This window comes from Microcaecilia unicolor, chromosome 14 (genome assembly GCF_901765095.1).
Source record: "Microcaecilia unicolor chromosome 14, aMicUni1.1, whole genome shotgun sequence".
Classification (NCBI taxonomy): domain Eukaryota; kingdom Metazoa; phylum Chordata; class Amphibia; order Gymnophiona; family Siphonopidae; genus Microcaecilia; species Microcaecilia unicolor.
The window spans coordinates 7,592,639-7,617,805 of NC_044044.1; the positions used below are offsets into that span (position 1 = coordinate 7,592,639).

The window sequence follows — 25,167 nt, forward strand, 5'->3', positions numbered from 1 at the left end:
ACAAAAAATGATGTTTCACAACTTTTTATTTTCACCCTCAAATGTCATACCCACCTCCCTGGCAGCAGTATGCAGGTCCCTGGAGCAGTTGTTAGGGGGTGCAGTGGACTTCAGGCAGGTGGACCCAGGCCCATCCCCCCCCCTACCTGTTACAATTGTGCTGCTTAATGCTTAGTCGTCCTACCCCCCAAACCCACTGTACCCACATGTAGGTGCCCCCCTTCACCCCTTAGGGCTATAGTAATGGTGTAGACTTGTGGGCAGTGGGGTTTGAGGGGGATTTGGGGGGCTCAACACACAAGGGAAGGGTGCTATGCACCTGGGAGCTCTTTAACCTTTTTTTTTGTTTTTGTAAAAGTGTTCCCTAGGGTGCCTGGTTGGTGTCCTGGCATGTGAGGGGGACCAGTGCACTACGAATCCTGGCCCCTCCCACGAACAAATGCCTTGGATTTATTCGTTTTTGAGCTGGGCGCTTTCATTTTCCATTATCACTGAAAAACAAAACGCCCAGCTCACAAATTGTCGAATAAAACATTGACATCTATTTTTTGCGAAAATACGGTTCGGTCTGCCCCTTCACGGACCCGTTCTTGGAGATAAACGCCCATGGAGATAGACGTTTTCGTTCAATTATGCCCCTCTATGTGATTTTCAAAACTCAGATTTGAGACTAATTTCTATGCACTTAATCTATTTCACAAGATGGGTGGTGGTGGTGTTGGGAATGTGCTGAGGCATGTTTTAGGTGGGATTTGGGTGGATACTGACTTTGGATATTTTCCTGGGATAATGGAACAAAATAAAAGTATCTAGGGAATTTTTGTTTTATATGTACCTTTTTAAATCTCAAAAGATTGGCTTAACAGACCACTGGAGATATTGGGGCATGAGAGGGAAAATGGGGTAATGGGATTTGATATACTGAATTTCCATGGTTATCATCAAAGTGGTTTACATATTATATACAGGTACTTATTTTATACCTGGGGTGATAGACGGTCCTGTGGCTTGTTGAACCCACATTCCCGGGTTCTCAGAATACTGCACTTGTCAGCCCCCCCCCCCCCCCTCAAAGATGTAGATACCAGGGTCTGTGACCATTTCAAATATCATGGCCTCTTCTATTAGAGCACCACAGACTATAGAGAAAGAGATCAAGGTATATATCCCACCCTAACTAGTACACTTGTGGTGGAAATTGTGGGCCTTCCAAAACCCACAAAATACCAACTGTAACTATAGATAGGAGACACCATCAGACATGAAGGCTTTTGTAGTGATGTATAGTTAAGTAAAGTAGGCCTACAGGTGGTCCTGGAGGGCTCTAAAAACAAAAAGGTGGAATTTGTACCTGAATCCCTTTCTGTAAAGTCCACTGCACTGACCATTAGACTGCCCCTCTGCTTTTCTGGGAAGACTGTGTGGCCAGATTACTAGAAATGGTGCCACACAGCCTTCCTTATGAATTCTTTTTGAACATTTTTCTCTAGGACATTTTGTTTCTGAAAATAGTAACTAAAGAAATACTGAGCACAAAAATGTCTAGAAATTAGTAATTTTTGAAACATACAAATAGACAGTTTTTCCAACTTGAACATTGCTATGTAAAGAGTGAAAATATTTAGATTTTTTTCACCAACAATTCTTCAGTTGGACCTGGACATCACATTGAAAATGCCCCTCTGAAAAATCCACTTGTTACATAAATTATAATTTCTTTTATTCATTACTTTTCAGTTTTCAAGTTTCTATTTGAAAAGAATTATCTTGCTAATTAATTTTTAACATTTGGGATATAATCATCTAAAACAACAAAAAAAAAGCATGCATCTGTCATTGGCGTGTGGTCTGGGCATGTTGTTGGCGGAGCTAAAACATTAAATATGTACTACTCAGTTAAGAAATAGAGTGCATGTCTATGTTCATAAAAATCAAAGTCCCCTTAATTTTTGATTGGTTGATGTGCCATCAAAAAACCATGATGAATCTAGCAATGGACACCTAACTCTGTGACATCATCAAGAACAATAAATGTTTATAATTCTGAAATAGGTCGCATAAAATTTATGTTCCAACTTATAAACATTTATGTTGGTATTGCGTTTTTTGACCTGTTCATATTTTAGATAATTGTGGGGTCCCCCACCGTACACCATTTCTCGGGCTAGAAAATTGTTTTGTGTTTTCTACCACTGAAGGTTACCGCTAGATTCTTTAATGCCTTCCTCAGGAAATGGGCCTGCACTGGAAGAAGTCTTTTTCCCCCAGTTGTAAAGGTAGCCTCTGCAATTGGCCACCTCAGTGCTATTTTTCCCACAGCTTGGTAAAAGTAACACAGTAAATGACGGCAGATAAAGACCTGAACAGCCCATCCAGTCTGTCCAACAAAATAAAATGGATAAAAAGATATGAATACCACAGTTAAAAAACACTAGTATTATGAAGAACAAAACAAGCCATTTTTTAAAAGCCTAATGTGGCCATGTTTCACCTTCAAGTTGCGCCATGGATATACAGAGAGCAGAATGCACTCACTTACGTTTATAAACTTGGGGTGAAATATAACAATTGTACAGCAAAATCAATGACAGAGGTAAATGTTCACACCTAAATGTGGCACTGTGGCTTGTATCTCACAGTATTCTGTAAAGTTATACCTACCCATACTCTTCATCGTTAAATGCGCTCTTTCATTTATGTGTTCTACAAGTTGTGTATATCATGTTGTGTAAATTATATCATGCTACTTAGCACAGTAGTTCTAACACACAAAACCCTAGTATTCTATAAATTGTACAGAGATGGGTTAATTTTTTCTATGTGACCCTTCATTGGATTGTCTGATTCACTGCACAAATTGAGTGTTTTGTATAAAGTCTCTCAAATAAGTGTTAAAATCTATAAAGTTGAAATCCTTTGACCTTTTCCATCCTAGATCAGTTATGGATTGACAGAAACATCACTGAATGAACAAGTTGAGTTCCCATACTTGTATCATAGTTTTCCAAATGATTATTCTGATTACCATGGTTTGACTCCACTTCTGAGACTCTTTGGATGGAGTTGGGTGGGGATTCTCACCTCAACTGATGAGACTGATATAATGTACAGTGAGGAACTGAAGAGACAGATTATCAGGGGTGGGGGCTGTGTAGATTTTTTGGAATCTATTCCAAATTTTATGATTTCCTCTTCTAAAGGAATAGTGAAAAGAATTCATGAGATTTTCAACAAGATCTACAAATCAAAGGCCAATGTTATTATTATGCTCACTACACACATATTCACAATAGAAGTATTCTGTCTCATCCCTGATAAATTTACTGATATGAAACTGTTTATCTTCTCTGTGGAGACTTCTTCTCTTAATAGCATATCTCTTAATACTGCACCTGCAATATGTACTCCATTGAATGGCTCCCTAAGGTTTTCAATCCCAAAAGGAGATATTCCAGGTTCTGAACATTGCTTCCAAAATCTCAACTCCTCTACATTCCTGGATCCAAATTTCTTATCTATATTCAAAGATGTATTTAATTGTGATTTGCTCAAAAACCATGCAAACATCACAGTTTCGAAGACGCTGTTTAACACTGATGGCACAGGACTTGATACGGATAATTTCCCATATAATCTTTATAATATGATCTACGCCCTGGCTCATGCTTTACACAGCTTTTATACAGCAAAGTCCCAACTTGGAAATAGTCTTAAAATGGAATTTAAGCCATGGCAGGTAAAATCTGCAGGTTTACTTTTTCTAGCAAATGTAATGTTTTTTTTTTGCTTACAGTAATATCCATTTTCGCTAACCCCCAAATTCTATATATGGTACCCAACATTGCCAAAGCAAATTTTGGCACACTCCCAATTTGCACATGCAATTTAATTGCCAAATGAGCCAATTAGTGCTGATTATTAGGTACTCATAAACAAATGCTCCTGTTTACTATGTAGCGCTAGCAGCTGTCCATGCACTGGTGTCGATATAGCCCACTTTGAATAGGGCACGTCGGAACTAGCGTATGGACGGCTGCTAGCACTGTATTGTAAACAGACCCCTAATTTTGTTGCTAATTGGTATTAATTTAAATTTGCACATGCTTCCTTAAGCACCAGGATAAGCATGTAAATTTAAATTGTAAATCCAAAAAGGGGGTGTGGCTATAGGAGGGTTATAGGTGGATCAGGGCTGTTCCTCCAATTTGCCACAGTAATTCAGAATAACAGCGATACGCACCCAATGTAGGTGTGAGTATACACAGCAGGTTTAACTTGGTGTTAATCTTCATGCCCAAAAATCAGCACAGATCCTGGTGTTAAATGCTATTCTATAAATGGTACTTAAATTTAAGTGTGTAGCTGGTTTTCAGTGCTGATATTTTGGTATTGTATATATAGAATTATTGGCCTAAGTATTGTAGATTATTAATGTACATAACACAATATATAATTTTAATATAAATCCATATGGAAAGCTGCAATTAAATTTTTTAGTTTGGTTGTAAATGAAGACTACAAAAATAATCTTTCTAAAGATTAAAAAGAGATGAAAATCAAATATAAAAACTAGGGGATAGAGATGAAAAAGTATGTAGCCTGGAGCCATATTTCTGTTCATTTTTGCACACTGGAGAAAGGGGAAAAGGGGGGTTCTAGGGCTCTGGGGAGCACAGCTGTCTTTTGACCCAAGTGTCTAACAGATACAAGGAGCCATGGAGAATTGAGAGGGACTGAGCTGTGGGAAGATTAAGCTAATGAAGCAGATGCAACTATTAATGAGTCTATGGATGCATAGGCATCTGGTATTGAGAGGCTTGGAGAGGCTAAGCCTCCCCTGCTGCAGCAGGATGGATCAGCTATGGAGTTCCGCTGCCCTGAGGGGTTTAAATTGTTAATTTACCTCCATCCTCACAGCAGGAGCTGCAGTGAAAGCCCTCTAGCCTTGTGTAACCAGTTGTAGAAATTGGTTTCTGGTTTAATTTGTTTACCTTACTGCTGGGAGAGCAGGGGGGTTGGCTGGAGGTGTCCTGGGTTGCCAGGGAGATATTTAACGAAGATGACTTCCTGACGTGCACTGAGGACAGATAGCAGCAGAATCAGATACGGGGCCAGCATGATCAGAAAAAGTCACCAGACAACAAAGGTAGAAAAGATCATTTTATTTTCATTGTAGTGTTTGGAATATGTCCACTTCGAGAATCAGGTGCTCAACATTAAAAATTTATATTTATTTACTTATTTATGGCATTTTATCCCACACTAAACATGAATTAGGGTGTTTTGTGGCTCTACATGAGAATTGTGATGATATGATCCCTTGTTTCATAATGTTTATGGTCTGCATTTTCCGTATGGGTGGTATATTGGTGTATTAGCTTATGCCCAGTGTAATATTTATGGTACAGTAAGGTTCTGAGTGTGTTTTTGCACAAAGTTGTGCATAGTGTTTTGCAGTTGAGCGATTGTGGTTAGAATATGCTTTGAGCAACCACTTTAATCTTTGACATATGATTCATATCTAATATCTAAATTTAATAAAAGGTATTAATTGTGACTTTTATTTTTATTTATTTATTTTTTCTGTGTGTTATCAGACAATTATAGATTTAAGCTCCACCCCTGGCCCCACCCCTAACCTCGCCCCTTTAGCCTCCCCAAACAGTTGGGCCACCGACCGCCTATGTATGGATGTACAATATATATTCAGCTATAAAACAAATTCTTTAGTTTAAATAAACTGTCAAAAAATATATCATAGTTTATATTCAAGCCTTCCCCCATGTTGTCTGGCATTTTTCAAACTGGAGGTCATTTCAGCCATTTTGGTGTTGGATTCATCACAGGCAGGACATTCCTTTCTGTGCCAGCCCCAATCTCAAAATGGCTTCCACCAACTTCTGCAGCAATCTTGCAAAGCTGTTGCTGGAAGTCACGGCAGCCATTTTGCTTAAGGAAGACAGCATTGGCAGCAGTGAGCTGGGATCACCCTTGCCATGACTGTCCACCAGACCACTATAATAGGCCTGGAGGTGGGCCTAAGGTTGTGTATGGGAGGGGGTTTCCTGAGTTCAGGAGTATGGGGTGAGGGAGGGATGAAGTGAGAGACCTTTTGATTTGGTTGGGATGGCCAAGGAGTGACACCTCAGGGAAAGCAGGAAAGGGGAATGAAGAGGAGGTGAGGAATACACGATACTATGGGGGAGGGAGGGAAGAAAGGAATACTTGAATAAAACCCCTCAGTTTATATTTGAGTTCATACTCTCCCCCATCCTTTTTTTAAGGGACAAATGTTCTCAGTTTATCTTCAGATAGATATATAGTCAAGTATATACAGGATATCAGTTGTGAAATGAGAAATATAATACTCACATTATCCCGTGACTTTCTATGTTTTTTTAAATCATCAATAATATGCACCATTTCACCATAGTAGTATACACTTTTCAAAATTAGTTTTCACTGTTTTGAAATAGATCTCAATGTTGCAAAATTTTATGCACTATAGATTACATTGCCCTAAAACAATAATACTTACCTAGGGGTAGGGTTACCATATGGCTCCAGAAAAAGGAGGACGGATTGAGCCAGCCGGGTTTTACTTCCATTGCTTTCAAGCAATGGAAGTAAAACCCGGCTGGCTCAATTACTTCCATTGAAAGCAATGGAAGTAAATCCCGGCTGGCTCAATCCGTCCTCCTTTTTCTGGAGCCATATGGTAACCCTACCTAGGGGTACACAGGTGTATAGATCAAATGTATCTATAAGTACATAAGTATTGCAATACTGGGACAGACCGAAGGTCCATCAAGCCCAGCAACCTGTTTCCAACAGTGGCCAATCCAGGTCACAAGTACCTGGCAAGATCTCAAAACAATACAATACATTTTATGTTGCTGATTGTAGAAATAAACAGTGGATTTTCTCTAAGTCCATTTTGATAATGGTCTATTGACTTTTCCTTTTGGAAGTCATCCAAACCTTTTTTAAACCCCGCTAAACTAATTGCTTTTACTACATTCTATGGAAGTGAATTCCAGACTTTACACATTTAATGAAGATATATTTTCTCTGATTTGTTTTAATTTACTACTTTATAGCTTCATTGCATGCCTCCTAGTCCTAGTATTTTTGGAAACAGTAAACAAGCAATTCACATCTTCCTGTTCAACTCCACTCATTATTTTGTAGACCTCTATCATATCTCCCCTCAGCCTTCTTTTCTACAAGCTGAAGAGCCCTAGCCACTTTAGCCTTTCCTCATAGGGAAGACACCCCATCCCCTTTATCATTTTCACTCCCTTCTCTGTATCTTTTCTAATTCTTCTATATCTTTTTTGAGATGCGGTGACCAGAATTGAATGCAATATTTGAGGAGCGGTCACACCATGGAGTTATACAAAGGCTTTATAATGTCCTCATTCCTTTCCTAATAATACCTACCATTCTATTTACTTTCTTATCCATCACTGCACACTGAGTAGAGGGTTTCAATGTATCATCAATGATGACAACCTAGATGCCTATCCTGGTCGGTGACTCCTAATGTGAAAGCTTGAATTACATAGCTTTAATACAGGTTCCTCTTTCCCAGATGCATCATTTTGCACTTGCTCATGTTAAAAGTTATCTGCTATTTAGATGCCCAGACTATCAGTTTCATATGGTCCTCTTGTAAATTTTTTTTACAATCCTCGATAGAGAGATAGATAGATAAAGATATTTGTCTTGTACACCTGTGCATAACTAGGTAAGACTAACAATTCCAGCTTAATCCCTTGAAGAATTCAGCAAGAGATAATGGCTACAACTGGACACTGACAGTCACTTACTCCAGGGAAGTGCTTCGGTTTGTTACAGAGGGAGTAGTTTGTTGACCAAATAGGATGGCAGAGAAATGCAGCAATTCTCCTACCTGAGAAGACATATTTAATCAGGGCACTGTTAGAAATTTCAGGGTCCTTTTACTATTCTAAAACTTAGCATTCACTAGCGAAATGAGTATTTACTAAATGCTAAGAAGCTCATAGTTATAAAACAGGTTTCTCAGCATACCCTAAGCTTTTTTAAAAGGGCAATTAAAAAATTTGTGGGTTTTTGCAATGACAAGGGAGAGATAATTTAAGACAAAGGAATAATTAAATACGATGCATAGGGGAGGTTTCAGCCTGTGAGGAAGAGCTGCATTTTCAGAGATGTAGAATTTGAAAGAGGCAGACAGCTGAGAGACCAAGTTGAGATGATATGGAAAGAGACAAGAAAATGAAAAGTAAAATACCCTTTCAGTTGGGAGTTTTGGTTGAATAAAAATGAACTCAAAGGACTGCGTGTCTGTGCTGGAATAGACTGTGAAGTGAATGTTTGCCAGTTCTGCTATCTGGATCTGACCATCGCACCATAAATTTGAATCCTCAAGGTATACTGCATGGACTTATACTCATTCATACCTAATGGTTTTATGTCCATTTTACTCTTTCTTTAAAGTTAACCCATTAGTGCCCAACGTTCCCATATGGGATTTTATTATGGGAACATTGGGCACTAATGGTCTTTGTCATAAGAGTGATTCTTCTATTCATAACGTTGTTGCTAACAAATATGTCTACCTTGGTGATTTGGAGATTGTTGCTTTTCTTTTAACCATCTTTTCAGACTCTGTGATCATTGCCTTTAAGAATTCATAGCATGTTACTATGTTTGTAGTTTCTTATTTTTATTAATTTTGTCTCATTACAAAATAATAAGTTAAAAATTCACATTTAGAGGAGTTTCTATATCAAAAGGTAGGGGGATAGCGTGAAGAAACAGCGTTTTTTTTTTCATTTTGTAAAATTTCCAAGAACAAATCTTACAGAAAAGATGACTATTCCATATTAATTACATATTCTTTACACTCAATATTACAAGAAATCACAATCTTTCACTCATCTATAGTCCACTATCAGGGGCAGTTCTCAATTCTTAGGAAATTATAGAAATTAACTCTACAAGTTTTCACAATTAGAGGCTTAGAGGGGAGGTTCCAGGTTAATTACTTTAAATCACGGAGTTGACGTAAATACAATTATTTAGTTTGACTTAGGTGTAGTCACCGTTTTAGAATCAACGAACAAACTTAACTGTTTAGCATTATTAAATACATATTTTACTTAGTTTAGCTTTAATACACATTTAGATGGAAAATTGAACCAAAATAAAGCTCCCAGTTGCAAAACATAGTAACATAGTAGATGACGGCAGAAAAAGACCTGCATAGTCCATCCAGTCTGCCCAAGACAGACTCATATGTGTATACCTTCCTTGAATTTGTACCTGTCCTTTTCAGGGCACAGACTGTATAAGTCTGCCCAGCAGTATTTCCTGCCTCCCAACCACCAGTCCCGCCTCCCATCATCGGCTCTGGTACAGACCGTGTAAGTCCTGCCCTCCCCTATCCTAGCCTCCCAACCACCAACCCCTCTTCCCCCCACCTGCTCCGCCACCCAATTTCAGCTAAGCTTCTGAGGATCCATTCCTTATGCACAGGGTTCCTTTATGCATATCCCACGCATGTTTGAACTCCGTTACCGTTTTCATCTCCACCACCTCTCGCGGGAGGGCATTCCAAGCGTCCACCACCCTCTCCGTGAAAAAATACTTCCTGACATCTTTCCTGAGTCTGCCCCCCTTCAATCTCATTTCATGTCCTCTCGTTCTACCGCCTTCCCATCTCCGGAAAAGATTCGTTTGTGGATTAATACCTTTCAAATATTTGAATGTCTGTATCATATCACCCCTGTTCCTCCTTTCCTCCAGGGTATACATGTTCAGGTCAGCAAGTCTCTCTTCATATGTCTTGGAACGCAAATCCCATACCATCCTCGTAGCTTTTCTTTGTACCGCTTCCATTTTTTTAACATCCTTCGCAAGATACAGCCTTCAAAACTGAACACAATACTCCAGGTGGGGCCTCACCAACGTCTTATACAGGGGCATTAAAACCTCCTTTCTTCTGCTGGTCACTCCTCTCTCTATACAGCCTAGCAATCTTCTCGCTACGGCCACCGCCTTGTCGCACTGTTTCATCGCCTTCAGGTCCTCAGATACTATCACCCCAAGATCCCTCTCCCCGTCCGTGCCTATCAGACTCTCCCTGCCTAACACATACGTCTCCCTTGGATTTCTACTCCCTAAGTGCATCACTTTGCATTTTTTCGCATTGAATTTTAATTGCCATACGTTAGACCATTCTTCTAGCTTCTTCAGATCTTTTTTCATGTTTTCCACTCCCTCCGGGTGTCCACTCTGTTGGAAATCTTGGTGTCATCCGCAAAAAAGGCAAACTTTACCTTGTAACCCTTCGGCAATGTCACTCACAAATATATTGAAAAGAATCAGCCCCAGCACCGATCCTGAGGCACTCCACTACTCACCTTTCCCTCCTCCGAGCGAACTCCATTCACCACCACCCTCTGGCATCTGCCCGTCAACCAGTTCCTAATCCAGTTTACCACTTCGGGTCCTATCTTCAGCCCGTCTAGTTATTTAAGAGCCTCCTGTGGGAACCGTGTCAAAGCCTTGCTGAAATCTAAGTAGATTATGTCCATAGCACGTCCTTGATTTAATTCTCCTGTCACCCAGTCAAAGAATTCAATGAGATTCGTTTGGCACGATTTTGGGCACATAAGTACATAAGTAATGCCATACTGGGAAAAGACCAAGGGTCCATCGAGCCCAGCATCTTGTGCACGACAGCGGCCAATCCAGGCCAAGGGCACCTGGCAAGCTTCCCAAACGTACAAACATTCTATACATGTTATTCCTGGGATTTTAGATTTCTCCAAGTCCGTTTAGTAGCGGTTTATGGACTTGTCCTTTAGGAAATTTAAGAAATTCTTGTCGTTTCTTTTGAGCAACCCTGGAAATATCTGGGAATATTCTGACCTTAGTAATCAGGAAACGTTGTTCTCTGTTAAGAAAAAATTGTTTTAATATCCAATCTCTATCTGGTTGTAATATAAAAGTCACAATCAGTGTTGCTGTTGTCAATCTTTTATTTTCGTCTTCTAAAGTTTGGGTTAAATTAAAATCCATAACCTCTAATGGCTCTTCCGTTCTTACTGCTTGATTCAAATTCTTCTTTACACCCAGTAACAAGTAATAAATCTTTGCAATAGGAGGATAAGCTGTTGGGATGCAAACAATTTGGTCCCATCAGGAGTAGGAGAGAGAAAGACCCCGGTGCTGGGCCCCCATTGTCCCTTCCAGTTCAAGTTATTTTTTGGTAGTTTTATGAGATTAGCAGTGTGCTGATGGTGACTGGCAACAGCTTGCAGACACTGGAGATGCCTAACCTAACACAAGAGCAACCGAATAACCTCAGTGGGGAGAAGATGCAGGAGAGGCCTGCACAGAGTTCTCCTGGGGGAAGAGTAGAATCCCTTTTGGGCTAAGACCTGAGAGTTCGCAGGGCCCAATGCCACACCATATTAAAGTGGCAGCGACTAGACCAGCTGCAGTGAGAGGATCTGGAAAAGCGCCAGCAGCGAGAGGAGTGGGAACAGCAACATGAGGAGTGGGAGTTACAGCTGCAGAAATTAAAGATAGAGATGGAAATGGCTCACCTCCAAAGTTCAAGCACAACCCCTGTGCCAAGGGCCGAGACAGGATCCACAACCTGAATTGAACCCAACTTGTTTTCACAGTTTGATGGTACAAGAGGAGACATAGATGGATATCTAACTGCTTTTGAAAAAATGTGCCGCCTCAGTGAGATTCCTCAGAAGATTGGGTGCATTGTCTGGGAGGAAAGATCACTGGTAGAGAGCACTTGAGGCCATAGGTGCCCGGTATAAGAGACTTGCAGCAAGGGCGGGGCAGGTGCAGCTCGTGAACATCTCCCTCCCGGCTTCCTCCCCCCCGACTGGTGCGCGACGGTCCCGATCTTTACCCCCAATTTGTGCGGTATCGCTCTCCCCCTCCGCTCCTGTCATGTCGACTTCCAGCTCCCTCCCCCCGACTGGTGCGTGCCGGTCCCGATCTTTACCCCCCGTCCCCCCGACTAGTGCGGTGCCGCTTTCCCCCTCCGCTCCTGTCACGTCGTCTTTCAACTTTGAGGCTTCCTTCCTGTAGCATCAGCAGCATCAGCAGCAATGATGTAAGCGCCTCTGCTTTCAGCCTGCCCTGGAAGCCTTCTCTGGACAGCGTCCCTCCTACGCGGGAAGCTGTACAGAGAGTGCTTCCGGGGCAGACTGAAAGCAATGGCGCGTACATCATTGCTGATGCTGCTGCTGCTGCTGCTACGGGAAGGAAGCCTCAAAGTTGAAAGACGACGTGACAGGAGTGGAGGGGGAGAGCGATATAGTACCGCACTAGTCTGGGGGGGGAGGGGAAGCGATGCCAGACAGACCGACCAAAGGGAAAGGGGAGTGGAGAGAGGAGGATGTGAGATGCCACATCTAAGGGGAAGAGAGAGGAAGGAAAGCAATGGCAGGGCATGGGAATGGGAAAAGAGGGGGTGGAGAAAGGAGTAAGAATGATGGAAGCAAGAAGGGGAGGGAAGAGAAAGGTGGGATGCATGAGGGAGAGGAGAGATGCATGAGAATGCTGGAGGAGAGAGGGAGAAAGTGGAAAAGTGCAGGGGAGAGCCAGAGAGAGATGGGGAGAGAAAGAGGGGACATGGAAGAGAGCAGGGGAGAGCCAGAGAGAGATGGGGAGAGAAAAAGGGGACAGGGAAGCAGGGCCGTGCCAACACGGTAAGCGAGGTAAGCACGGCAGGAGGGCGCCATCCTCTGGGGGGCGCCCCGCCACAACATGCTTACCTCGCCCTCCCGCTCCCATGTCCCAACTGCCCACCCTCTTCTCCCCCCCAACAAGATCCCTTTTAAATTTACCTCCGTCTGGCAGCGAAGGTACAGCATCAGCGAAGGAGGCGGCGCTCCCGACGTCTCTACTAGACTTCCCTTCGCTCAGTGTTCCGCCATCTTCTGATGTCAAGGAAATGATGTCAGAAGAAGGCAGGACATTGAGCGAAGGGAAGACTAGTAGAGACGTCGGGAGCGCTGCCTCCTTCACTGACACTGCGCCTTCGCTGCCGGACGGAGGTAAATTTAAAAGGGATCTTGGGGGGGAAGAAGAGGGCGGGCAGTTGGGACATGGGAGCGGGAGGGCAGGGGAGAGAGGAGCGTGGATGGGAGGGCAGCGATCATTTTCACGGGGGGGGGGGGGGGGGCGAGCGCGTGCCAACTGTTCATCTGCGGGGGGCGCTGGGGGCGCCAACTTATCTTCTGCAGGGGGGCGCCACAGACCCTTGGCACGGCCCTGCATGGAAGAGAGCAGGGGAAAGCTAGGGACATGGAAAAGAGCAGGGAAGAGCCAGAGAGAGATGGGGAGAGAAAGAGGGGCCATGGAAAAGAGCAGGGGAGAGCTAGAGAGAAGATGCTGGATGGAAGAGGGGTACAGAGAGAAACAGATTAGTGGAAAGATAGGGGGAGAAAGAGGGGACATGGACAGGAGAGAGAAGCTGCTGGGGAGAAACTGGGGGAGACCCTAGCTGTCAGATGGAGAAATGCTGAATGAAAGGAGGGAGAAAGAGGGAAAAGCTGGAAGGAGGGGGCAGAAAGAGGGAAGACACTGGACGTAAGGGTAGGGAGGGAAAGAGGAAAGACACTGGAAGGATGGGGATAGAGAGGACATGCTGAATGGAAAAGGGTCAAGAGAGAGAACTGTTTAGAAGGAAGGAGATATAGAGGGAGACAATGGATGGAAAGAGAGGGAGACAATAGACGGAAGGATTGGGAGAGGGTAATGGGTAGAAGGATGAAGAGAGAAAGAGGGATGACACTGGATGGAAGGGTATGAGAGAAAGAGGGAAGGTGCTGGACATGGATGGATGGATGGATGGAGGGGAGGGAACAGAGGAGAAATGTTGGACAAGGATGGAGGGAAGGAAAGACAAAGGAAGTACATGCACATGGATGGAGGGGAGGGGAGAAATGCTGGATATGGATGGAGGGGAAAATTGCTGAATTTAAGGGCTGAGTCGGAACACTTTGAGGGCAGATGCTGAAACTGGAGAAAGGATAGGGACAGGGCTACAGATGGTAGACAGGACGCATAAGGACACAGGAGGATGGTGGACATGTTGAGAGAAAAAATATCAAATGGAAAGAAGACACTGGGACCAAGCGAATAGAAAAACTAAATGATCAGACAACAAAGGTAGAAAAAAGTATTTTATTCAGAATTTATTAACTGGAATATGTCAGCTTTTGGAAATGTGCATCTGTGATATTTTGCATGTAAGTTTCAATTTTTCTAGTATTGCTGCATGCTGAGTCTGACTTCTTGAGGTAACTTTCCAGTTTTGCCTTCATATCTGTTGTGTCATGTGTTTTTCATGTGTAATCAAGGTGCAGTATTCTACTAGTGTGTAGTATTTACAGCCCTTTTTGGTTTTTTTTTTTTTTTTTGTTTCACTAGGTTTTAGAGCCCGGTGTAATTACAGTGCTGCCTTTCCATGCATAAGGTTGTAGCTCGTCCTGTCCTTGGAATTAGTGCTGTTATGGTTTGCTAAGGTTATGAGTGTGTTTTTGCACAAGTTTGTGTATAGTGTTTTGCAGTGGAGAGATTGTGTATTGGCCTTACTGAGGTGGCACCAAAACATCAGAAAGGGTTTTAGAGCCTAAATCACGACACACTACCTCTTGAAGGATCTACATATAGTCGTTAATAAAAGGAGCTCATTGTGAACACTATCCACCCTAAAAGGGTGTTTTGTGGCTCTACATGAGAATTGTGATATTATGATCCCTTGTTTCATATTGTTGACGGTCTGCATACCGCTCAATCCGAATAGGATACATTAACGCTAGATCAGCAATAAGCAACTCAGTAGACATACTAGACTGGATTACCACAGAGAATCTAGACCTTCTATTCAAAACGGAAACATGGTATTTCAAGCGGACGAGTCAGAGAAACTTACTGACTTCACGGTAAACCTGGAGGACGTAATGGGGCAGTTCGGCAAACTGAAGAGTAGCAAATCTCCTGGACCGGATGGTATTCATCCTAGAGTACTGATAGAACTGAAAAATGAGCTTGTGGAGCTACTGCTAGTGATATGCAACTTATCCTTAAAATTGAGCGTATTACCGGAAGATTGGAGGGTGGCCAATGTAACGCCCATTTTTAAAAAAGGCTCCAGGGGAGATCCGGGAAATTATAGACCGGTGAATCTGACGTCGGTGCCGGGGAAAATGGTAGAGGCTATTATTAAAAACAAAATTACAGAGCACATCCGAGGACATGGATTACTGAGACCAAGTCAGCACGGCTTTTGTGTGGGGAAATTTTACCTGACCAATTTACTTCAATTCTTTGAAGGAGTAAACAAACATGTGGACAAAGGGGAGCCGGTTGATATTGTGTATCTGGATTTTCAAAAGGCGTTTGACAAGGTACCTCATGAAAGGCTACAGAGGAATTTGGAGGGTCATGGGATAGGAGGAAATGTCCTATTGTGGATTATAAACTGGTTGAAGGATTGGAAACAGAGAGTGGGGTTAAATGGGCAGTATTCACAATGGAGAAGGGTAGTTAGTGGGGTTCCTCAGGGGTCTGTGCTAGGACCGCTGCTTTTTAATATATTTATAAATGATTTAGAGATGGGAGTAACTAGCGAGGTAATTAAATTGCTGATGACACAAAGTTATTCAAAGTCGTTAACTCGCGACAGGATTGTGAAAAATTACAAGAGGACCTTACAAGACTGGGAGACTGGGCGGCTAAATGGCAGATGACGTTTAATGTGAGCAAGTGCAAGGTGATGCATGTGGGAAAAAAGAACCCGAATTATAGCTACGTCATGCAAGGTTCCACGTTAGGAGTTACGGACCAAGAAAGGGATCTGGGTGTCGTCGTCGATAACACACTGAAACCTTCTGCTCAGTGTGCTGCTGCGGCTAGGAAAGCGAATAGAATGTTGGGTATTATTAGGAAAGGTATGGAAAACAGGTGTGAGGATGTTATAATGCCATTGTATCGCTCCATGGTGCGACCGCACCTTGAGTATTGTGTTCAATTCTGGTCGCCGCATCTCAAGAAAGATATAGTAGAATTGGAAAAGGTGCAGCGAAGGGCGACTAAAATGATAGCGGGGATGGGACGACTTCCCTATGAAGAAAGACTAAGGAGGCTAGGGCTATTCAGCTTGGAGAAGAGACGGCTGAGGGGAGACATGATAGAGGTATATAAAAATAATGAGTGGAGTGGAACAGGTGGATGTGAAGCATCTGTTCACGCTTTCCAAAAATACTAGGACTAGGGGGCATGCGATTAAACTACAGTGTAGTAAACTTAAAACAAATCGGAGAAAATTTTTCTTCACCCAATGTGTAATTAAACTCTGGAATTCATTGCCGGAAAATGTGGTGAAGGTGGTTAGCTTAGCAGAGTTTAAAAAGGGGTTGGACGGTTTCCTAAAGGACAAGTCCATAAACCGCTACTAAACGGACTTGGAAAAATCCAAAATCCCAGAAATAACATGTATAGAATGTTTGTACGTTTGGGAAGCTTGCCAGGTGCCCTTGGCCTGGATTGGCCGCTGTCATGGACAAGATGCTGGGCTCGATGGACCCTTGGTCTTTTCCCAGTATGGCATTACTTATGTACTTATGTACTTATGGTTCCACAGTCCTACAGATCCCGCCATCATAGAGACTTGCCCAGCAGAATACAAAATTACCCACTGGACAAGAAATGGAAAAAGAGGTGGCGGAATAGCCATAATCTACAAATCCAAGTTCATCATCACAACCACTGGCTAATCTACCTCACCACAACTCAAAATCGCCTTAACAAGAATCACCCATCCGAACTTACAAGGACACCTCAATACAATCCTATTCTACAGACCACCAGGAAAATGGAAAGACTCCCAAACACAACTCATGGACTTCATCTCAAACACATGTGTCTCAGCCTCAAACATCCTCATAATAGGAGACATCAACCTACACCTTGAAGACGACACTTCAACAGGCACACAAGAATGCAAAGAATTCCTAAAACTCTGGGATCTACACGCACCTAATAATCAACCAACACACGAAAAAGGACACACACACTAGACATCATTACACACAAATTCGACCCAGACTCAACTCTCTTACTTACAGACACAAGATGGACACCCACACCATGGACAGACCACCACAAAGCACACGTCTCCCTCCACTGGTGAAAAATACACAGAAACGCAGTCAACAAACATGAACGAACAACATACACCACAAGAGGAAAAATAGACCCCACAACATTCTGGCAACAGGTCTACCAAAACGAATGGTTAACATACACTGACACCGTTCAATTCCTCCAAGAATATGTAAGACTACATTAGACTCAATCGCACCAATCCAAACCAGAACATCACATAGGAAAAAATCAAACTCATGGTTCACAGAAGAGCTGAAAGAACTCAAAACACAAGTCAGAAAACTAGAACGCACATGGAACAAAAAGAAAGATGAACACACACTGAATGCCTGGAAATCACTTCGGAGGAAATACAAATACACTATAAAACAGACTAAAAGACTTCACTACAAAATAATGATTGGACCAAACTATAAAGACACACACAAACTCTTCAACCTTGTAAATAAACTACTAGACACCACACCAGTTACAAACAGCAAAGATACACCAGGAGTCGATGACCTCGCGAAATACTTCAAGGAGAAAATTATACAATTGCGACTCAAAATACCCACCAGCCCTCCTGAATACTCCACACTCCTAAACTGTCTAGACCCAGAAGAAGGAATATATCCAGCAGACAGGATCTGGACCGAATTCGAATTACTTTCAGAGGACCTCATCTCTAAAACACTTAAAAGATTCACTAAATCCCAATGCAAACTAGATATTTGCCCAAACAACCTCATGAAGTTAGCTCCTCAACAATTCATAATGGATCTAACAAACCATGTGAACTTCATGTTACAAAATGGACTTTTTCCAAAGGAGAAAGGAAAGTTTCTACTCACCCCAATACCCAAAGACACAAAGAAACATGCAAGCGAAATAACTAACTACAGGCCAGTGGCATCAATACCACTAATAACCAAAATAACCGAAGGGATGGTAACCAAACAACTCACAAACTATCTCAACAAGTTCTCAGTGCTGCATGACGCCCAATCAGGATTCCAGTCAAACCACAGCACAGAAACAGTATTAATTACCCTAATGACCAAATTTAAACAAATGATCGCAACCGGCACCAACATACTCCTCTTACAATTCGACATGTCAAGTGCCTTTGATATGGTTGACCATGGAATCCTACTACACATACTCGAATATTTTGACATCGGGGGCAATGTCCTAAACTGGTTCAAAGGGTTCTTAACCTTACGCTCATATCAGGTCACATCAAATTCAACTATGTCTGCAGCATGGACACCTGAATGTGGAGTACCACAGGGATCCCCCCTCTCGCCAACTATTTTCAACCTAATGATGGTTCCCTTGGCAAAACTTCTATCGAACCATAACTTTAACCCATACATATATGCCGATGATGTAACGATATATATTCCTTTCAAACAAGACATTAATGAAATCTCCAACGAAATCAACCAAAGTCTACACATCATGAACACCTGGGCAGATGCATTCCGATTGAAACTGAACGCAGAAAAAAAACTCAATGCCTCATACTTACCTCCCAATACAACATGAAAAAATTTACCGAAATTAACACACCTAAACTTAATCTACCAATCTCAGAAACCTTAAAAATCCTTGGAGTCACTATCGACCGCCACTTAACACTTGAGACTCATGCGAACAACACAACCAAAAAGATGTTCTACTCCATGTGGAAACTGAAAAGAATTAAACCATTCTTTCCGAGATCTGTCTTCCGCAGCCTAGTGCAATCACTCGTACTCAGCCATCTGGACTACTGCAACTCACTATATGCAGGCTGCAAAGAGCAAATATTAAGGAAACTTCAAACAGCCCAGAATACTGCAGCCAGACTCATCTTCGGAAAACCAAAATACGAAAGTGCAAAACCCTTACGTGAGAAACTACACTGGCTCCCACTCAGGGAACATATTACCTTTAAAGTATGCACCTTAGTTCACAAAATCATTCATGGTGAAGCCCCTGCATAGATGTCTGACTTAATAGACCTGCCACCCAGAAACGCTAAAAGATCATCCCGAACTTTCCTCAATCTCCACTTCCCTGAGTGCAATGGCATAAAATACAAACTACTACATGCATCAACCTTCTCTTATATGAGCACGCAATTCTGGAATACACTACCACGCAACCTGAAAACGATCTACGAATTAACCGATTTCCACAAGCTATTGAAGACTCATCTCTTTGAGAAAATTTACCGTAAGGATCAAAACACATGAAGTCCATACACACTAATAGAAATGCATCAATACACTTCCCCTGAATTCTCCTCCCCATACTTTCACCACACCTAAAGCTCCACCCACAGATAAAACTGTTACACCTTAACGTTCTCAGGCTACTGTTCTATCGTCTTATCATCCCCCTTTGTTACATTCCATTGATGTATCCCCCAAATGATATTCTGAATTGACTTTGTCTTCCCTTAATTCTCCACAATGTAACCCAATATTGAATTGTAACAAGCTGTACTTCCATCAATCACAATGTATTGTAAGCCACACTGAGCCCGCAAATAGGTGGGAAAATGTGGGATACACAAGCAATAAAATAAAATAAATAAAAATATGATTGGTATATTGGTGTATTAGGGTCTGCCTAGTGTTATGGTACAATAAGGTTCTGAGTGTGTTTTTGCACAAATTTGTGCATAGTGTTTTACAGTTGAGCGATTGTGGTTAGTATATGCTTTGAGCAACCACTTTATTCTTTGACATATGATACATATCTAATATCTAAATTTATAAAAGGTATTAATTGTGACTTTTTATTTATTTATTTTTTCTGTGTGTTATCAGACAATTATGGATTTAAGCTCCACCCCTGGCCCCACCCCTAACCCCACCCCCTTTAGCCTCCCCAAACAGTTGGGCCACCGACCGCCTATGCTTGAGGCATTTCAAGGACTATCTTGTGGGCTTGTTAGAGAAAGCTTGCAGGCAGCCCAGACTAAGCAAAAGACCTGGTATGATCATAAGGCCCAAAAATAGAGAGTTTTATGAGGGCCAGCAGGTACTTCTTTTGGTCCCAGTTTGTCAGAGTAAACTTCAAGCTAATTTGTAGGATCTTACAAGGTCATAAGGCACCTGAATAACTATGTTATATCTACCAAATATCCTGAAGCAGTAGCCTTATCCTCCAGAGAAAACTGCCACTGTGCTGTTAGAAACATTTTCCCAGGTAGGATATCTATGAGAAATACTCTCAGACCAAGGGACTAAGTTTATGTCTGAGCTGCTCCAAAATCTGTGGAATGAAATCTGTACATATCACACCATATCACCCTGAGACTAATGGGTTGGTGGAGAGATTTAATGGTACGTTAAAACACATTTTAAAGACTTTTGTAGAAACAGGAGACAGACTGAGAAAAATACTTACCCTACATACAGAGAAGTACCTCAAGAGTCTACAGGGTTCTCCCCATTTGAGTTGCTTTATGGCCAGAGGGTGAGAGGGTCCCTTGACCTAATAACAGAACATTGGGAAGGGAAAGTTGATACCTCTGACACCCCTGTAATTGAATATGTAGTTAATATGCGGCAGAGATTAGAAGAACTTGTGGGCTTTGTTAGAGATAGCTTGCAGGCAGCCCAGACTAAGCAAAAGACCTGATATGATCATATGGCCCAAAATAGAGAGTTTTATGAGGGCCAGCAGGTACTTGTTTTGGTCCCAGTTTGTCAGAATAAACTTCAAGCTAATTGGTAGGACCTTACAAGGTGATAAGGCGCCTGAATGACTATGTTATATCTATGGACTCTCAACACAGAAAGCAGTGTAAATATGTTAACCGTAACCTCCGCTCACAGGACAAAGCCCTTCTCTCAGTACCCTTCTCCACCACTGCCAACTCCAGGCTCCGCTCATTCTGCCTTGCCTCACCCTATGCCTGGAACAATCTTCCTTTACCCATACGCCATGCCCCCTCCCTACCCATCTTCAAATCTCTGCTTAAAACTCACCTCTTCAATGCTGCCTTCGGCGCCTAACCGCTCGAGATATATAGAATGCCCCAATCTATCCACCCTATCAGATTAACTGTTCACTCGTCCTCTAGATTGTTCACTTGTCTTTAGATTGTTCTCTTGTCTTTTAGATTGTAAGCTCTTTGAGCAGGGACCGTCCTTCTATGTTTAAATTGTACAGCGCTGCGTAACCCTAGTAGCGCTTTAGAAATGCTAGTTAGTAGTAGTAGTAGTTAAAGGCCTATGCAAATCACAAAGCTATGGTGCTAGCTGTTTGCAGTCTACCGGAAGAGTGTCAGGATAGTGAGCCCATACCTGACCTCTTAGCAGAGACCTTACCCGAGGGATCTATACAATAAATTGTAGTGGGAGAGCAATTCACCACCACCCAGAGATAGTGTTAGAAGCAGTACTGCAAAAGTATGCAGATGTGTTTTCCACTAAACCAGGACTTACCTATTTAGCTAATCACAATGTAAACACAGGTGGCCATGACCTGCTGAAGCAGGGTCCCTATTGAATATCTGCTGAGGTGGGGAGGCAAATGAAGCAGGAGATTGATGTGATGCTAGCCCTAGGAGTTATCAAGAAGTCTGATAGTTCCTGGGACTCTCCCATAGTTCTTGTTCACAAGAAAGATGGCACAACCTCCTTTTCTGTGTTGATTTACAGGAGACTCAAGGAACGCGTCACTTTTAAAGTATGCACATTAGTCCACAAAATCATTCACGGCGAAGCCTCAGCCTACATGTCTGAGTTGATAGACTTACCACCCAGAAACGCCAAAAGACCATCCCGAACCTTCCTTAACCTCCACTTCCCCAATTGCAAAGGCGTGAAATACAAAGCGCTACACGCGTCAACCTTGTCTCATATGAGCACGCAGTGTTGGAATACACTGCCGCGCAACCTAAGAACAACCAACGAGCAAGCTTCCTTCCGCAGATTATTGAAGACCCATGTTTTCGAAAAAATTTACGGAAAGAAACAAAACACATAAAGTCCACACTTACTGTTCACTAATGCATCATACATTCACCTCTGAATTCTCATTCCCATATTATCACATCACTCATACCTTTACTCACAGAAAGATATATACCATACGCCTTCATGCCTTTTTATCGCCCTCTAAGCTCCCATTGTTTCCTTCCAAAGTTGCAATGTCTATGTTCCATTATTACATTCCTTAACGACACCTCAATTGTTTCGCATAACTCTGCACAATGTAATCCATAACTATCTGTAACAAATTGTATTTCCAACATTCAACTCATATTGTAAGCCACACTGAACCCCCAAAAAGGTGGGAAAATGTGGGATACAAATGCAATAAATAAAATAAAATAAAAAAATTGTACTGTATCTGACGCCTATCAGATGCCCCACATGGACAAGTTACTAGACCATTTAGCTGGGGCCCAGAAACTGACGAAAATGGACCTTAGCTATGGCAGATCCCCTTAACAGCTACTGCTCAGGAGCGATCAGCAATTATTACCCCATTTCATTTGTATGAGTTTACTGTAATGCCTTTTGGAATGAAAAATACCCCTGGTACATTTTAGTCCTTAGTGAATCATCTGTTAGATGGACTCCAGGAGCATGCTAGGGCTTATCTTGATGATATTGCTGTGTACAGTCAGACTTGGGATGACCTCCTGATCCATTTAAGTGGAATACTGGACTGGATTAGGGAGGCCTGGCTGACTATAAAACCCAGCAAATGTCTGATGGGCAGTGGCGTACCAAGGGGGGGGGACGGTAGGGGTGGTCCGCCCCTGGTGCACACTGCTGGGGGGTGCCACGCGCCTGTTACTTCCTGTTCCCGGGGCAGAGGGAGCAGCAGGGAGGGAACGAGCAGACTCAGAACTAACAGGTGTGCGGCACCCCCCCCCCCCCCCAGGCAGGTAAAAATGCACCCAGGGGGGGGGCGTATCGGCGATCCGCCCTGGGTGTCAGCCAGGCTAGGAACGCCACTGCAGATGGGAACAGCAGAAGTGAATATTTAGGCACAGAGTAGATGTGGATAGCTGAAGCCTGAACCAGCGAAGGTGGAAGCTATACAAAACTGGCCCACTTCCCAAAATAAAAAGCAAGTACTACTACTACTACTACTTAACATTTCTAAAGCGCTACTAGGGTTATACAGCGCTGTACAATTTAACATAGAGGGACGGTCCCTGCTCAAGGAGCTTACAATCTAAGAGACAAGTGAACGGACAGTCTGATAGGGGCAGTCAAATTGGGGCAGTCTGGATTTACTGAACGGTAAGAGTTAGGTGCCGAATGCAGCATTGAAGAGGTGGGTTTTAAGCAAAGACTTGAAGATGGGCAGGGAGGGGGCTTGGCGTAAGGGCTCAGGAAGGTTGTTCCAAGCATAGGGTGAGGCGAGGCAGAATGAGCGAATTGGAAGTTACTTCATGGAGCCTGTCCCTGCAAATATACAACTTCACTATACAGCACTGGAAAGGCAATGAACACGGTAATGCTGATGGCCTCTCTAGAAAAGAAAAATCAGAACCACCCTAACACTGGATTATCAAGACCCAATGAGTACTCTGTGGAGGCCACAGTCAAGGGTTTCCCTCTTTAGGAGGGAGGTGTGTAGAAACAGTGTGTTTTCAACATGTAGGAGTGAAGGAGTGGCCTAGTGGTTGAAGTAACTGTCTTGAAATACAGAGGTGGCTGGTTCAAATTCCACTGCTGCTCCTTGTGATCTTGGGCAAGTCAATTAACCCTCCATTGTTTCAGGTACAAACTTAGATTGTGAACCTTCCTGGGACAGAGAAATATCCAGCATATCTGAATGTAACTCACCTTGAGCTACTACTGAAAAAGGTGTGAGCTAAATGTAAAATGTATTGAATATTTTCCTGCATTATGTTCTGAAGTGTATTTCTCCTGTTTGGCCAGCAGATGGTGCATGGTTTTTTTGCTTAAAGCTATTACAGAGAACTGACTCCTCTTTCTTTATTTGGCACACAGGTAATAGGAAGTGGCTGTAGTGATGTAACCAGTTTTTATTTGAAACTTGACTGTTCTGGGCTCTCATAGGCTTGGAGTTTTGAAAATTATTATCCAGCAGATGCTAGCTATTGCTTCAGTCCTAGCCAGAAAGAAAGAGAGACAGATTTCTTTGCTGAGGCTCAGTGAATTATATGTCCTGGTCTTCCCAGGTATTGTTTAGCTAGTATGCAAATATATAGATAGTGTTATAAAAGATCCATATTTCAGCTACCTGTTATTGTATGTTAATTGCACATTTTTTGTTTATTGTTCCAGTGTGAGAATAAACACATTTGTTTGTTTTTTCTATCTGTCTGGACTGATAAAGAATCCTGATGGTTTGTGTGTTGGGTTTGTGATTGCTTTCTGGTAATTGTGGGACCACTGGGAGTGTAGGTCCAATAAACTAGAAATCAATGGGGATACCAAGGCACATCCTCCCCCTACCTGTTTCACTTGTGGTGGTAAATGTGATCCCTCCCAAACCCACCCAAAACCCACTGTACCAACATGTAGGTGCCCTCCTTCATCCCTAAGGGCTATGGTAGTGGTGTACAGTTGTGGGGAGTGGAATTTGGTGCTCAGCACACAAGGTAAGGGAGCTATGTACCTGGGAGCAATTTCTGATGTCCACTTTAGTGCCCACTAGGGTGCCCAGTTGGTGTCCAGGCATGTCAGGGGGACCAGTGCACTACGAATGCTGGCTCCTCCCATGACCAAAGGGCTTGGATTTGGTCGTTTTTGAAATGGGCGTCCTCGATTTCCATTATTGCTGAAAACTGGGGATAACCATCTCTAAGGTCGATGATCTCAACATTTAGGTCAACAATCTCTAAGGTCGACCTAAATGTTGAGATTTGGGCGTCCCCGACTGTATTATCGAAATGAAAGATAAGTACATAAGTACATAAGTAATGCCATACTGGGAAAAGACCAAGGGTCCATCGAGCCCAGCATCCTGTCCACGACAGCGGCCAATCCAGGCCAA

At 42.6% G+C, this 25,167-nt stretch overlaps 1 protein-coding gene across 1 annotated transcript in view; it reads left to right on the top strand.

The window, feature by feature from the left end:
• The window catches only part of LOC115458248 (vomeronasal type-2 receptor 26-like), a 50,954-nt gene that overhangs the window by 14,541 nt on the left and 11,246 nt on the right, over positions 1–25,167 (top strand). The window contains exon 5 of the mRNA XM_030188111.1: positions 2,936–3,736. Within this exon, the coding sequence (XP_030043971.1) occupies positions 2,936–3,736 (801 nt within the window). The remainder of the gene's footprint in view (positions 1–2,935; positions 3,737–25,167) is intronic.